Below are 13,823 nucleotides of genomic sequence, written 5' to 3' on the forward strand. Positions count from 1 at the left end.
GCCTGCGCGTCCGATCACGCGTCACACGGAACTCGTTTTAATTTTAATTTGTTTTATTTGATGTTGTGCCTCTCGGATCGTGCAGGAACGGACGTCTCCTCGGAGTTTGTGCCAGCGTTGACAACTGCCGTCTGTTTGTGGGCGGGATCCCCAAGACCAAGAAGCGCGAGGAGATCCTGGCCGAGATGAGGAAGGTGACCGACGGCGTCATGGACGTCATCGTCTACCCGAGCGCCGCCGACAAGTCCAAGAACCGCGGCTTCGCCTTCGTGGAGTACGAGAGCCACCGGGCGGCCGCCATGGCCCGCCGCAAACTGCTGCCAGGTAGAGACCGACCAATCAGAGCCTGCGATGCCCAAAGGCCTTTAAACTACTGACCAATCACAGCACGTGTTTACAAAGACATGATCTAATGGGAGAACCATTCATGAACTGGTTCCAGGTAGAGACCCGCCATCAGAGCTGAGTGAGAAAATAATAATACTAGCAATAATCTGTATTTGTAGAGCAGCTTTAAAAACAGGCTCCAAAGTGCTTTAACAGAAACAGCAAAGCAGAAAAATCAGAAAGCAAAATAACAGAAAGCAACAAGAGAAAACAGAGGGAGGAGGAAAGATAAACAGTAAAAGAGATAAAAAAAAGACAGTAGAAACAAAAAACAACAAGAAAAATACATTAATACACTAATTCATTAATGAAGCATAAAAATAAAATAAACACTGACTCTATCTATAAAAATGGGTTTTAAGTGATTTTAAAGTGATTTATGCCTCCTCAGGTGGGACGTCCCAAAGCTGGGGGGTCACCTCTAGACATCAAGTGGACTTATTTATTGATTTGTATTTGTTGGCAGAGGACTGATGGATTATCTGAGTCACAGTCAGGCAGGGGAGGCGAGGCTGCGGCGTTCGCTACGACAAACCTTTTGTTTCAACAACTTTAATAGCAATCAGCTGTGAAATCTGCGCCGGGTCTGTTTCTCTCGGGTCCAACCAGGTTCAGAGGAGGCATTTCCTGGTTCTGCAAGGGTCTGGGTCTCAGCTCGGAATAACAGACAGATCCGGTTCAGTTCTGGTCTTTGTGTCCAGGTATGAAAATTTGGAGCCATGAAGACTTCTGGTAGTGACCAGCCAGTCAGAACCAGAGCTACTGTGAAGTTAACGAAAAGAACTTAAATCTCCGTCCCGGTTCCTCTGCATGTTCTCCAGAACGTTCCTCTGCTCTCCTCCCAGAGCGAGCAGTGGGGTTTCAGAGCTGCCACATCACTCCTCCTCCCTTTCCTCCATTCATTCCACTACGATATGAACATGAATTTTCAGAGCCTTCACACTTTCTTCACTCCAGTTTTCCATCAGCCCAATAAAGTCCTCCACATGAGTTTTCCTAAAAGCAGCAGCACTGTTGGCTTTTCAGGACTTTTTCACACTGAAACGCTCCCTCCTCCTTCTCCTCCGCCAGGGAAAATAGTCCCCGGGGAAACATTTTGCTTTCCACAGCCAATTATCAGCTGTGTGGTTTCTGAATGTTGAGGACTTTGTTCACCGCAGAAGGGATATGGTCGGGGATACGGCAACAGGAAACCAGCCGATGGAAAAAGACCGTAAACCACTAACAGGGTTAGAGCGACGATAGCGGAGTCATCGGTCAACATGTGTTACTGAGAAGCTAGGCAGCGGAAAACAGCTTCAATTTACTGTGAAAGCCTGCTCACATCATGTCTGTTCACATCATGTCTGTTCACATCATGTCTGTTCACATCATGTCTGTTCACATCATGTCTGACATCAGCCGAGTTCTTTGCTACAAAAGAGTTTGGTATCAGGTGAAAGGCGCCAATAAATGATGGTCTTCCAGGAGGCCCTTGGAATTTAAAGTATTTAAACACAAGAAATCTGGCCCAGCATCACTGATCTGACCTTTGTCAGAGTGTGTCAGTTTTTTAATTTTGTTTTTTATAGCTTTAATTTTTAGAATGTGTTTTTTTTTTTTTTTTTTTTTTTTCCAGCTTTGATTTTACCCCTTTGAACCTGTTGGTCAGTTTTTTTTACACTGGAACAATTTAACACCAAACACAAACCAAAATATCTTTTCATACCAGGGTCCACTGAGCAAAAGCACTTCCTGATCTGAAGCACAATCCTCAATGAAAACTGCTGACAAGCCAATTTAAAGAAGCCAAAGTTCAGATGTTCCACCTGCGATGTGTGGAGCAGTGTGGAAGGAAGCACAACAGAGCGCAGTGTTATCAGCAGCCAATCAGATGCCGCGGCACTGGGTCATCGTCCGGAGGAGGAAAAGCTTTTAGGGGAGCGATGATTAGATAATCTGTATTTATATTATGGGAGTGAGGTGGTCAGAGTATCAGAAATAATCATAAAGATAAAGGCATCAGAGCTCCATCGTTGTTTTCTGCGGTGTGAAACGTTTAAATTTCCCCGTCCAGACGCGCTTCAAGCTGCAGCTCCTCCCGGCGTCCGCTCGGCTGCAAATGACGTGTTTCTGCTGCGTCGATCAGAGACTTTTCTGTGCAAATTAGCTGGTGTGTTGCTTGATAAACAGCACCGGTTCTTCCTGTGCATGAAACTCAACCCGAGTGATAAGATAGGGTTTTATTGGTTCCAGTGTCTGCAGGAAAGTGTTTGCGTAACCGAATGTTTGTGCAACAGCAAACCAGACCTGATGGAGTAACGTACTGCAGATGATTCTGCATTTCCTCACTGACAACACAGTTCACTCAGCAGTCAGAGGGTAAATACTGCTGGAAAGTATTTCAAAATTAATCTGAATTTATTGAACCCACCCACACTTTAAGTGATTTTGTCCTATAAGGATCCTTAGGTCAAGATATACTTTGGTTCGTGTTCAGTAAACATGAGAAATCAGACATTTAAATATACAGTTTTAATGATACTTTTTTTTCTTGTAAATTTTTTGAGGGTCACTTTTGTTTTTATTTATTTATTAGGTATTTTTGCTAATATTATGGAGATTGTCTTGCCTGACTTTACTTTCTGATTGTTTTGCTATTTTTTTGGTAATTTTTATCACTAATGTTCTGTTAATTTCATGCTATTTTGCTAAACATCTTTTCCCCCATGTTTTTGAAATTAATAAGGTGAATTTGCTCACGTTTCAAAAAGGTTAAATTGTTTAGACGCCCCACTTGTTCCCTCATTCATTTTCTGCAGTTTAACAGTTTCCAGTTAAATAAATTACTCTGAAATTAAACTGAGGGCCCCCTGGAAGACCCTCAAGAACCTCTGGGAGCCCTTGGACCCCACTTTGAACCCCACTGATGTAATCTAAATATTACCTTGCACCCAGCACTCTGAGTTTTGGATGGCAGTGTTCTCAGCCCCTCCGTCTCTCTCTCTCTCTATCTCTCTCTCTCTCTCAGGTCGCATCCAACTGTGGGGTCATGCCATTGCCGTGGACTGGGCGGAGCCTGAGGTGGAGGTGGATGAGGATACCATGGCAACCGTTAAGATCCTGTACGTCAGAAACCTGATGCTGCAGACCACGGAGGAGACGATAGAAAAGGAGTTCAACGGCCTCAAACCAGGTACGATGCTACTAATAACGTACAGCCAGCAGCTCATTATCACAAACTAAGAATAATTCACCTTGTATGAGTTTATTTTGCAATAACAACCGGCAGCCTGTGTGTTTTCCTGTACCTACAACCACAGTTAGCTGTTTCATGATTGTTACAGACAACCCAAATTAGTTTTAGTAGAGTCTAAGTCAAAACTGAAAGCTGCCAGACTCACCGTCGCACTTCCAGATGACAGAAACCTCTTTCATTCCTCCAAAGTTTCTCTGAGGATGCAGCACAGGTGCGGCAGTAGCTCCAGAAACTGTGCGGTTAAAAACAAAAAAGAAAAAAAGAAAACAAACTTCTAAAAAAAGGCTGTGTCTGGAGAATTCAAAATCAAGTCAAAGAGCGGAAACTGATGGTTTGTGCGGTCTGATCAAATCAACTCCAACATCAGGGAGGAAACGTGGATGCCAGCTGAAAGTATTTGATGCAGTTTTTTTTTTTATTTATTTTTTTTTTTATTTTAGGTTTCACCTCACACAGTGTTTTGGTCAGCTGAAGGTCATTTGATGAGATTACGAAAATCTCATGGGGAGTGTGTTTTGACTCTACGACACTGTATTAGGGCCACTACAGGGAGAAGAAAATATGGAGCTGAGGGTGGGGTTGTTTACAAGAAAAAACAGCGAAAACTAGTTTGTTCTCCTCCTGTGGGATCCAGTCTGAAGGAAATCCTGCTGGTTTGAGTCCAGAATCCCAATCTCCTCCTCAGCATCTGGACTGAAGAGACGTTGCTGTGACTTGAAAACAATCGACGAGAAAACAATCTGCTGATTCTGGGCTCAAGTCAACAGGATCTCCTTGTTCCTGAATCCCATGTTAAAGTAGAATCTGCTCCTTCAGTGGCCCTGATACGCTGTTGAAGGTTTCCAGTGCGTTTTTCCTCGCAGGAACTTTGGATTTGTGACGTCTCGTGAACACAGCGAGCATGCGGTTTATGTGAGGTTTATGTCTGCAGGTGCAGTGGAGAGAGTGAAGAAGATCAGGGACTACGCCTTCGTCCATTTCACCCAGAGGGAGGACGCCATCAACGCCATGAACGCCCTCAACGGCAAGGTCAGTTTGTGGACCTTGGTCAGTCTGTTTGTGCCTCTGTGGCTGCAGCTTTTGAATGATCCACAAAGCCACTTTCTCCTCCATGTTCTCCTTCTGCTTCTGCTTTCTTAGGAACTGCACATTATTTAGAATGAGGATTTTACAGTGTATTGAGCTGTGACTTAGGGTCAGTGAAACCATTTTTTTGGCCACTTGGCATCACAAACTGTGGAGGTGTGTCAACACAGCCTGCAAGCATGGCCTCAAATCCAGCTGGTTAAGATAATAAAAATCTAAATGATCAATTATATTCACACTAGTGTTGTAAACTTTACCTAGGAAAAATGAGCAGTTCATGACACATCTTAAATGCAGAGATAAACACGAACACTTCCAAGTTGACAACGAGACGTCATCCTGTTCTTTTCCTTCCAACGTGACGGAGTCTGACTCACAGGATGCTGATGGCGGCTGGACGCCTGCCACGGGACAACTATTTCAGTCAGAACTCTCCTCCCCTCTTCCTCTACAAGAAAAAAAATATTATCCTCTATACAGGAAATTTGTTGCCTGAAATCTGTACAGCACCTCACATACACACAGGTATAAAAATACAACATGACTCCATGACGAACATCCAGACAGAATACATTACATTTATGCTCGCACACTATCTGTGTGTTACCGTTTGCAAGGGCGCCGTCGCTATGCTGATCTAAAGAAATGCAAACAAGCCAGGGAGCTTTTTTCCCCTGCAGCAGAGTGATAATACGCCAGAGCTTCCTCCAGCACTGACACAACACTAAAGCTCATTATCCAGACAGTGATGGTGGCCTCCATAGGGGGCGCCGGCGTGCGTCCGCTCTGCTTGTCCCACACACAGGGCAGGGACGCTGCTTCACCTCAGGGAGCTCAGATGGAGTCCTGATCTGCTCGGGAGCTTTCACTCCGTCTCCTTCCTTCTTACCTGGAGAATCCTCCATTAGAACAGCCGCCCACCAAGGTGTGACACACCTGGCTGTTAGAGGGGACGGGAGACGGCGCTCTGATTGGTTCACTGCATGTTACACCCAAAACACAGCCAGGATTCATGAAGAGACTCAGGACGAGCCTTTAGAGCCAGGAGCCTGAAGCAAACAGCCTTTCGTCCAGCAGCAGCTCTGCAGAGCAGGAGGACAGAGCAGGAAAATAGAGCCTGATATCTCTTTGTTGTTCCGTCTTTCCTCCACTAGATGTCTCTCCTGCTCAGATAACCCCCCCTCCTCTCTGCAGGTGGTGGACGGCTCTCCTATAGAGGTGACCCTGGCCAAGCCGGTGGACAAGGACAGTTATGTCCGTTACACCAGAGGAACTGGAGGCCGCGGAGCCTCGCTGCTGCAGGCCGACTACGCTGCCTACACCCTGGGACAGGTCGGATTTTGTTTCATATAAAGATACTTTACTTTATTTACCGATCTTTACATTTGTTGTTTTATTTTTGTGTTATCAATGCAGTGTGATTTTGATTATTATTTACTTGCTTTTATTGTTGCTGGAGCCCAGAGGAAGATTAGCGACCACTTTCTGGAAGCTAATGGGGAATGCAGAATAAAGAATAAAGAATACAGAATAGAGAATAAAGAATAAAAAATACTGCTGATCAAAGTTGAGGAGAGGGGTGCACCATTCGTGGGGGTCAACATGTTTCCAAGATCGCTCCACATCCCTCCACCATGGCGGGGTCCTGGCCACCCTGTTGGGGTTTGGGAAAACAATTGAGATTATTCCTTTTGTAAACTGTCTTTCCCCTCCCCCTCCTCAGGTGTACGACCCCTCAGCAGCCTACCTGGGTGCGCCGGTGTTTTATGCCCCCCAGGCCTACGCTGCCATACCAGGACAGTTCCGCTTCCCGGGGGCCAAAGCTCACATCGGTGGCCGAGGCCTGATCAGGACGCCCTCTGTCAGAGGTAAGGACACATTGGCTTTTAATGTTGTTGTTTTTTTAAAATCCATCTAGACATGAAAAACCAGCAGAACTTCAACAAATAAAAAAAAAATCCACAGCAGATTGATATGCAAGTGGAGTTCACAATCATAAATGGAGGAGAAAACTCACTAAAGGTTCAGGCTCAAATCACCCGTTTACCTCTAATTTGCTTTTACGTGATGCCAGCTGGTTGTCCACACTTTATTTTAACTGCTCCAGCCCAGAAAAACAGTCTGGCAGAAGCCCTTCATAGATTATATAGTCTAATAAACAGTTTGCTCTGAATTTTTTTCAAGCATCTAATCACTTAGTCATTGTGGCCAACATTTACATTTGACCGAGAAAGTGATGTTTTTGTGAAAGATGTTAGTCCATCATCAGCATAAAATATTACTCTCTAGAATGGCTACACTCAGAATTCATTGAGATTTTTTTTTTCTTCCATTAAATAATGTGAGCTCCACTTTTTACTATTCTTCATAATTTCATCATCATGTGTAATAATTTTAAGGATAATTTCTGTCGTTAAGTGAAAACCAAAAATCTCCAAAATGTCAGTTTTGACTTGAATGCCCGCTGCCTTCAGTGAATTGAAACTTGTTTTACAAAAATGCTTTTTTTTTTTTTTTTTTGTAAATTATGGCATATGGTTTAAGTTTTATTGGCCACAAATTAATTCATAAAGAACCTTTCATAGTATCAATTCAAATCAGTAAAAAAGTAAAGAAGAGCAGGATAACAAATTTGGAGTTACAAGGTTTTCACACGACACCTCTGAGGGTGAATTTACCTGCTCACATGTTGCTCATCACCACCTGATTGTAATGCCTGCATATTACAGCCGAACTCAATTGTGTCAAATCAAAACAAACCAAATATAAAGAATTATTAGAATGCTTTGATATTGTTGTTAACCAGGAATCAAATATGAACCTCAATCAAGACAAAAGTGGAACTTCTTTTAAATTAAATCTTACCAAATGATGTTGGCTGAAAACGGGAAAACGATATCCTTTGGAATTTGGATCAGACTGAATGATAAATAATCATCACAAAAGAGAATGAAAACGATGATGGAGATGAAGAAAAGCCACACAGAAACATTTAGAGAAGCAAAGCAGTCACACTGTGGCACCTTCTGCTTTACTACACTAAGAAAAGAAAGGGGACTGTTACCACGGTTACCAGTGTAGCAAGATGGGTGCTTGTTACCATGGCTACACTAATGTAGTACCACCAGAGACAGTTTCATATGTCGCACTACGCAACAGTTAGACAAATAAACTTATCATCGTTTAGAGAGCTGATTTTCTGGAAAAAGGCCCATTGACCACTGTTCGTTTGACTCTGTTTAGCCTCCACGGCGCCACCTGCAGGTGGAAACACAGATTCCTGAAGGCGCTGCTGTATCTTTCAGTCTGATTTGATAATTGTCTGATTCTTATTCCCTGTTGATTTCTGGTGATTTGATTGATTTCACTGCCTTCTCGGTCTCCTGTAGAAATTTACATGACTGTACCTGTAGGGGCCGCGGGGGTGCGGGGGCTGGGGGGGCGGGGCTACCTGGCCTACACCGCTGGGGGCGGGGCTGTGGGTCGCGGCGGCACCGCCTCCTATGGGCTGAAGACGGACAAGCGGGCGGAGGAGAAGCTGTACGACCTGCTGCCTGGCATGGAGCTGACGCCCATGAACCCTGCAGCCATGACCCTGAAGGCAGCGGGCATCAAACATGCACCGCAGGTAACACACACACACCTGACAGACATGCACACCAACACACACACTACTGACATGGATTATGGTTATCAGTAGACACACCTCTGCGACGGTTCTTAAACCCCTAGACTCAGTTGCGTCTTGAATGAAAAGGCTGGGTGTCTTTAGCCGTGTCCAAACTGCAGGCAGATCAGATCTTTAACACAGACCGTCTGTTTATTTGCAAGTGATCAGATCAGTTTTGTGTCCTGGCATCACCAACCTGTCTGCATCTGTTGCTATAGTAACGATGTAGGCATCAGTAACAACGTATGCTGATGACGCTGCTTTCCAACATGGAAGCAGGAGAAATGTCCAGAAGTCGCCGGCAGACAGTTTATTTCAGCGTCTGTCGTCGGTGTCGTCCTCCATGTCGCTCTGCTGCTCGTCCCTCATTGGTGGATCTGACGGCGTTGCTGTGCGTCGCATTTCGAGACACTTTGAAATCCTGTATGGGCGTCCAGTGCGTCCAGACCGAGACACATCTGTAGAAATCTGACTGGAATCACATTTCAGAGACCCTCCAGATGTGGTTTGGATCTGATTTGCAAAAAATGCATTCCATGTGTTTTTATGCTGTTCAGACTTTCTAAAATCAGTCTGGATACTGTCTGGATATGACCTCAGTGACGCCCGAGACTTAACTAAAGGCTGAATGAATGAAAATACACACACCTGCCACACACCTGACCTTATATGAGTGACTTGATTTTGCTGCCTTGCTCTCTCTCTCTCTCTCTCTCTCTCTCTCTCAGGTGTTGGATGAGTTGTGTCAGAAGAATAACTGGGGCCAGCCGGTCTATCAGCTCCACTCTGCCATTGGTCCTGATCAGAGGCAGCTCTTCCTCTACAAGGTCACCATACCAGCCCTGGCCACGCAGTATCCTAATGTGTAAGAGTACAACTACTGCAAATACTACTATTATTACTGCAATATCACCACACCAGCACTGGCTAGCCCTATGTGTTAGACTACCATGATGGAAAATACTATTGCTACTGATTGCTATTGCTACAACTATAAGGATATGAGCGGTAGCCACACAGCACTCCAGTACTACTACTGCTACATCTGTTATTGTAGCTAAACTGCGACTATAAGACTATAAGAAGAAGAAGAAGAAGAATGAACTTTATTTCTCTAGCATTTTTCTTAACAATAGCAAGATTACGCTTTGATTACACAGTGAAAATATAATATAATATAATAAATAGGTTAAAAATTAGAAGAGTGCACTCAGTAGAGTATAGATCTCCTCTTCTCTGGTGCTCAGATTTTGGCGGTGGAGCCCATGGGACCAAACACAAGGATCTCAGATTTGGCTCTGTTCCAATGGAGGGCGCTGTGTGACATCCAGTTGGACTCAAACAATATGAAAATAGTATAAGCGCAGCAGGAAACACGGCGTATTTTCAGGATATGTAACATTTGGTTTGTTCGTTCTTCACAGGAGGTGGGTGATATCTGGTGTGACCAGCTAAAACAGTTTTGCACAAACTCTCCCCCTCTCTCTCCAGACATCCCTTCACCCCTGCCAAACTGTGCACGACTGTAGATGAAGCCAAGGTCCACGCTGCCGAGCACGCCCTGCAGACGCTGGGTTTGCAGACTGAGGGCGCCGCTGACGCCAGCTGTGCCACCGCTGCTGCCGTGGCCTCGGTGGCCTTCCCAGGTATGTGAAGGTCCGTACCCCAAACCAGCTAACTCTGTTTAACCCCCAGATAAAAGGCTGCCTTCACCCCAAACATACAGAAAAAAGCACTACAGGCAGCATGAAGGTTGATAAAAGCGAGATGGATGGGACCATTTTGCTTAAAGACCCCATGATGTGGACTCTTACTTTGTTGATTTGATGAATTTCCTGTTGAAACAGGAAGTTTGGGCCTGGCAGACCAAACCCCAAACCCATCAGGATCTCAGTTTGGGAGAGAAACACTTTTATTTTATTTAATACTTTTAAGGGACAAGTGGACGAGAGAGGATGTTTACAGATTTGCAAAGGTTTTATTGGCTGACATTTTAATCTTTAATGATGTCACTGTTTAAGGTGCTCTGTTTGACAGGAAGTAGAGGTCATGTGAGGTTGTTTCATTATTTCATTGAAGTCGAAGTAAAACAGGAGTTGCCAACCAGCCCAGCACAAAAAGACAAAAACAAACAAACAAACGCCGCTGTGAGTTTCATGGTGAACAGGTGATAATCAGCAAGTAACGTGTGTAAGACTTCTTGGAGAATACCCCCAAATTACACCATTACAACACCTCAAAATGTATTAAAAAACCGAAACGTTTACTTTTACTATACCACCAAACTTGTTCTTGACAAATGTTTTATTTTCTTTTAAATCCATTAGATCATAAAAATGAATCCAGGGTTGCTGCTGGACATGGAATTTCTGAAATATCCTGAAATGTTTAAGACTGACTTTACATGTGACGCTTGAATGCAACTTCAGTTCTGTGCAGTTTAGTGGTATTGGTGTTTTTCAGGAAAACCAGTGAATAAAAATCATAAATTGGGTTTCAGCAACATTCGGAGTGTTCAGAATGAGTCTGGTGACACAGTGAAGGAGTTGAAGGTCAACTCTGGGTTTTAAATAAATTTTGGGGTGTGATTTCAAAGAAATTTCAACTATATCACTTACTAATTGTCACCTACTTACCATGAAAGTCATGGCGACGTGTGTGGTTACACTACAACAGCAGCAGAGACCTTTTACTTCTCTCCTTCACTGGCTTTCTCAAAAAAAAAAAAAAAAAAAAAAAAAAGATTAAAAAAATCTAACAGTGAGACTTGTTTCTTTGTTCAGTTATAGTCTAAGTTATAAGTTATAATTGCTCTTTCATTCTCAAACTGCCTCAAACACGGAGTGTGTGTGTCTGTGTGTGTCTTTTTGTGTCCAATCATTTTATATGGTTATAAGCAATACTGTTTGCATCAATAGTCACAATAATAGTAACAGTGAGTCTACAAATCTGTGATAAAACAGTTGATCACTTCGCCATCTGCTGTTTGGAAGGAGAACAGCAGGTTGGACAGTAAGCTCAGCCGGATGGAAGAACACAACGGGGCAACACGAGGTTCTCTAAAGGAACATAAAGCATCATGTTTGCATCAAATACTCATCGTGTGCTGCCTTCAGGGGCCAGCAGAGAAAGTTTTACCCTCAAGCTTCCTCGTGGTAAACTCAAACACACCAGCCATCTGTGATCCAGTTGAAAAACCATCATTTTTAATAATAATTAATAATAATGAATTATTATTGGCCTTCGGGAGGGTCGGTTGTCATGTCTTTCTGAGCCAAAAGGCTCAAGTGACGTCACAAGATGTTGATGTTAAAATCAAAGTTGAGTCTTCTTGATTTTGTTGGGTCTAAAGTCATTAGATTTGTGATTTTGTGACAAGTCACATGATGAGTCCACACTGGTGATCTATTCCATGTCCTTCCTCTTATGCCGGTGAGAACGACTTCTCTTCCTGTAGGTATCGAGTGTCTTTGGCTCTTTCACGCTCCAGCTGCTCTCTTCCACTCGGAAGCATCCGCTCTGCTTGTCCCACACACAGGGACGCTGCTTCACCTCAGGGAGCTCAGATGGAGTCCTGATCTGCTCAGGAGCTTTCACTCCGTCTCCTTCCTTCTTACCTGGAGAATCCTCCATTAGAACAGCAGCCCACCAAGGTGTGACACACCTGGCTGTTAGAGGGGACGGGAGACGGCGCTCTGATTGGTTTACTGCATGTTACACCCAAAACACAGCCAGGATTCATGAAGAGACTCAGGACAAGCCTTTAGAGCCAGGAGCCTGGAGCAGCCTTTTTTACTCTTAAAACAGCAGCAGGGACGTGGAGCCTGAAGGAGCTCAGAGCTCTGAGTGATCAGCGTCTGAAGCCACAGGAAACAACGAGAATTCATGTGATCACGACCCATAACTCCTTAAACTAGTCAGCTGTCACTCAGTAGCCGGGTTTCCATCCACCTATATTTATTCGCATTTTCAGAAATTGCGAAAAAAAACTTGGATGGAAACGCCAGAAATTCGAAAAACGGCCGAAAATTCGCAAAAAAGTTTTTACACTTGGAGGGGGTGGATTTCTCAGCGTATCGATAAAAGAAAATGCGACTTTTTGCTGTGGAAACAGGTTTTGCGAATAAACGATGACTGGACCGGATACCACGTCACACTTCTACGCTACAGTCTTATTATTAGTTATTGTTACTATTATTATTAGTCTCTTATTCCTTATTTAGGATGGTTCGGTACGAAGTTAGCGCTGCCAAAATAGTAAGCAGACTTCTCCCAAGAGCCGACAAGTTCAGCAGGAATCTGTCCCTGATCAGCTGTTGAGTGTCAGCTGAGTGTTTGTTGTTGTTCAGTCGACACACAGATGCTATCTTATGACATCATCTCACGGCGCACTCTCCTCTCAATAATCGCAAAACAAAACTAATGGAAACAGGCATAAATTCGCATTTTCTTTTGCGCATTTCGACAAAATTCGCTTAAAAATTTCGATATATTTGGATGGAAACCCAGCTACTGAGCATCTCTCTCTCTGTCTGTCTGTCTGTCTGTCTGTCTGTCTGTCTGTCTCTCCAGGTTACACTCTGGCTGGCCCCGCCTCCTCCCAGCTGAAGCAGGCTGTGTCTCTGGGTCAGGATCTGACTGCCTACACCACCTATGAGGGCTACCCCGCCTTTGCCATGGCAACGCGCCACACGGACGGATACGGCGTTTTCTAGGACAGTGGTTTCCAAAGAAACAACAAACAAACAAAGACCCGGCATCTACAGTTGTGTTCACACTATTCCACTCACTTCAAACTGCCAGAGCCTTTTTTTAAAAACAACTAAACAACAAAACTGACAGAAAGTGGCTGCGTCGCAAAAATCGCTCTGACCACATGACCTGGACTGACCAATCACAGCCAACAGGAGATCAGCCAATCAGAATGAAAAAGAGACAGGGTTTCATGTTGCATCAGCAGCATGAAACCCGTAGCGTCTAGGTGCTGCTGCTGACGTTCATGCTGCTAAAGGAACAGTTTGCCCAAAAAAGGACAATTTCACTCGTCCCCTACGCCAGTCAGTTCACTCTGATAGTGTGGAGCTGGACGGGGACTATTTTGTTTTCTGGAGCTCAAACACGTCAAAAACTCCTCAAACCATGACGCAGGTATCCACTGGGAACTACTTCCTGTCAAATAACACCAGCAAACTGTATCTATCCGCCTGTGGTACTCCTTCTTGAGCGGATAGATACAGTTTGCTGGTGTTCCACGGCTGGAAGTAGTTCCCAGACAAAGTCCTCTGTGAGTTGGTGGAGTTTTTCCACACGAAACTTTTTGCTGCTTGCGCTCCACAAAACAAAACACAAACCATGCCGCCACCTCAACAAAGGCAACGTAACTGTAAAATAAAAAAAGTCATAAGGACATCTTCAGCCGAACCTGAGTGACATGATCAGAGA

At 44.2% G+C, this 13,823-nt stretch overlaps 1 protein-coding gene across 2 annotated transcripts in view; it reads left to right on the forward strand.

Annotated features, from left to right (window-relative positions):
* a1cf (apobec1 complementation factor) overlaps positions 1-13,176 on the forward strand; it is a 16,758-nt gene extending 3,582 nt beyond the window's left edge. The window contains exons 4-12 of one of the 2 annotated variants that reach the window (XM_030077997.1): positions 86-324; positions 3,398-3,562; positions 4,557-4,654; positions 5,906-6,043; positions 6,435-6,579; positions 8,101-8,339; positions 9,110-9,246; positions 9,873-10,027; positions 12,954-13,176. In XM_030077997.1, the coding sequence (XP_029933857.1) occupies positions 86-324; positions 3,398-3,562; positions 4,557-4,654; positions 5,906-6,043; positions 6,435-6,579; positions 8,101-8,339; positions 9,110-9,246; positions 9,873-10,027; positions 12,954-13,096 (1,459 nt within the window). In that variant the 3' untranslated portion in view covers positions 13,097-13,176. The remainder of the gene's footprint in view (positions 1-85; positions 325-3,397; positions 3,563-4,556; positions 4,655-5,905; positions 6,044-6,434; positions 6,580-8,100; positions 8,340-9,109; positions 9,247-9,872; positions 10,028-12,953) is intronic. The other variant, XM_030077998.1, reaches the window with a different exon arrangement.
* The last annotated feature ends 647 nt before the right edge of the window (positions 13,177-13,823 follow it).

This window comes from Myripristis murdjan, chromosome 19 (assembly GCF_902150065.1).
Source record: "Myripristis murdjan chromosome 19, fMyrMur1.1, whole genome shotgun sequence".
Classification (NCBI taxonomy): Eukaryota; Metazoa; Chordata; class Actinopteri; order Holocentriformes; family Holocentridae; genus Myripristis; species Myripristis murdjan.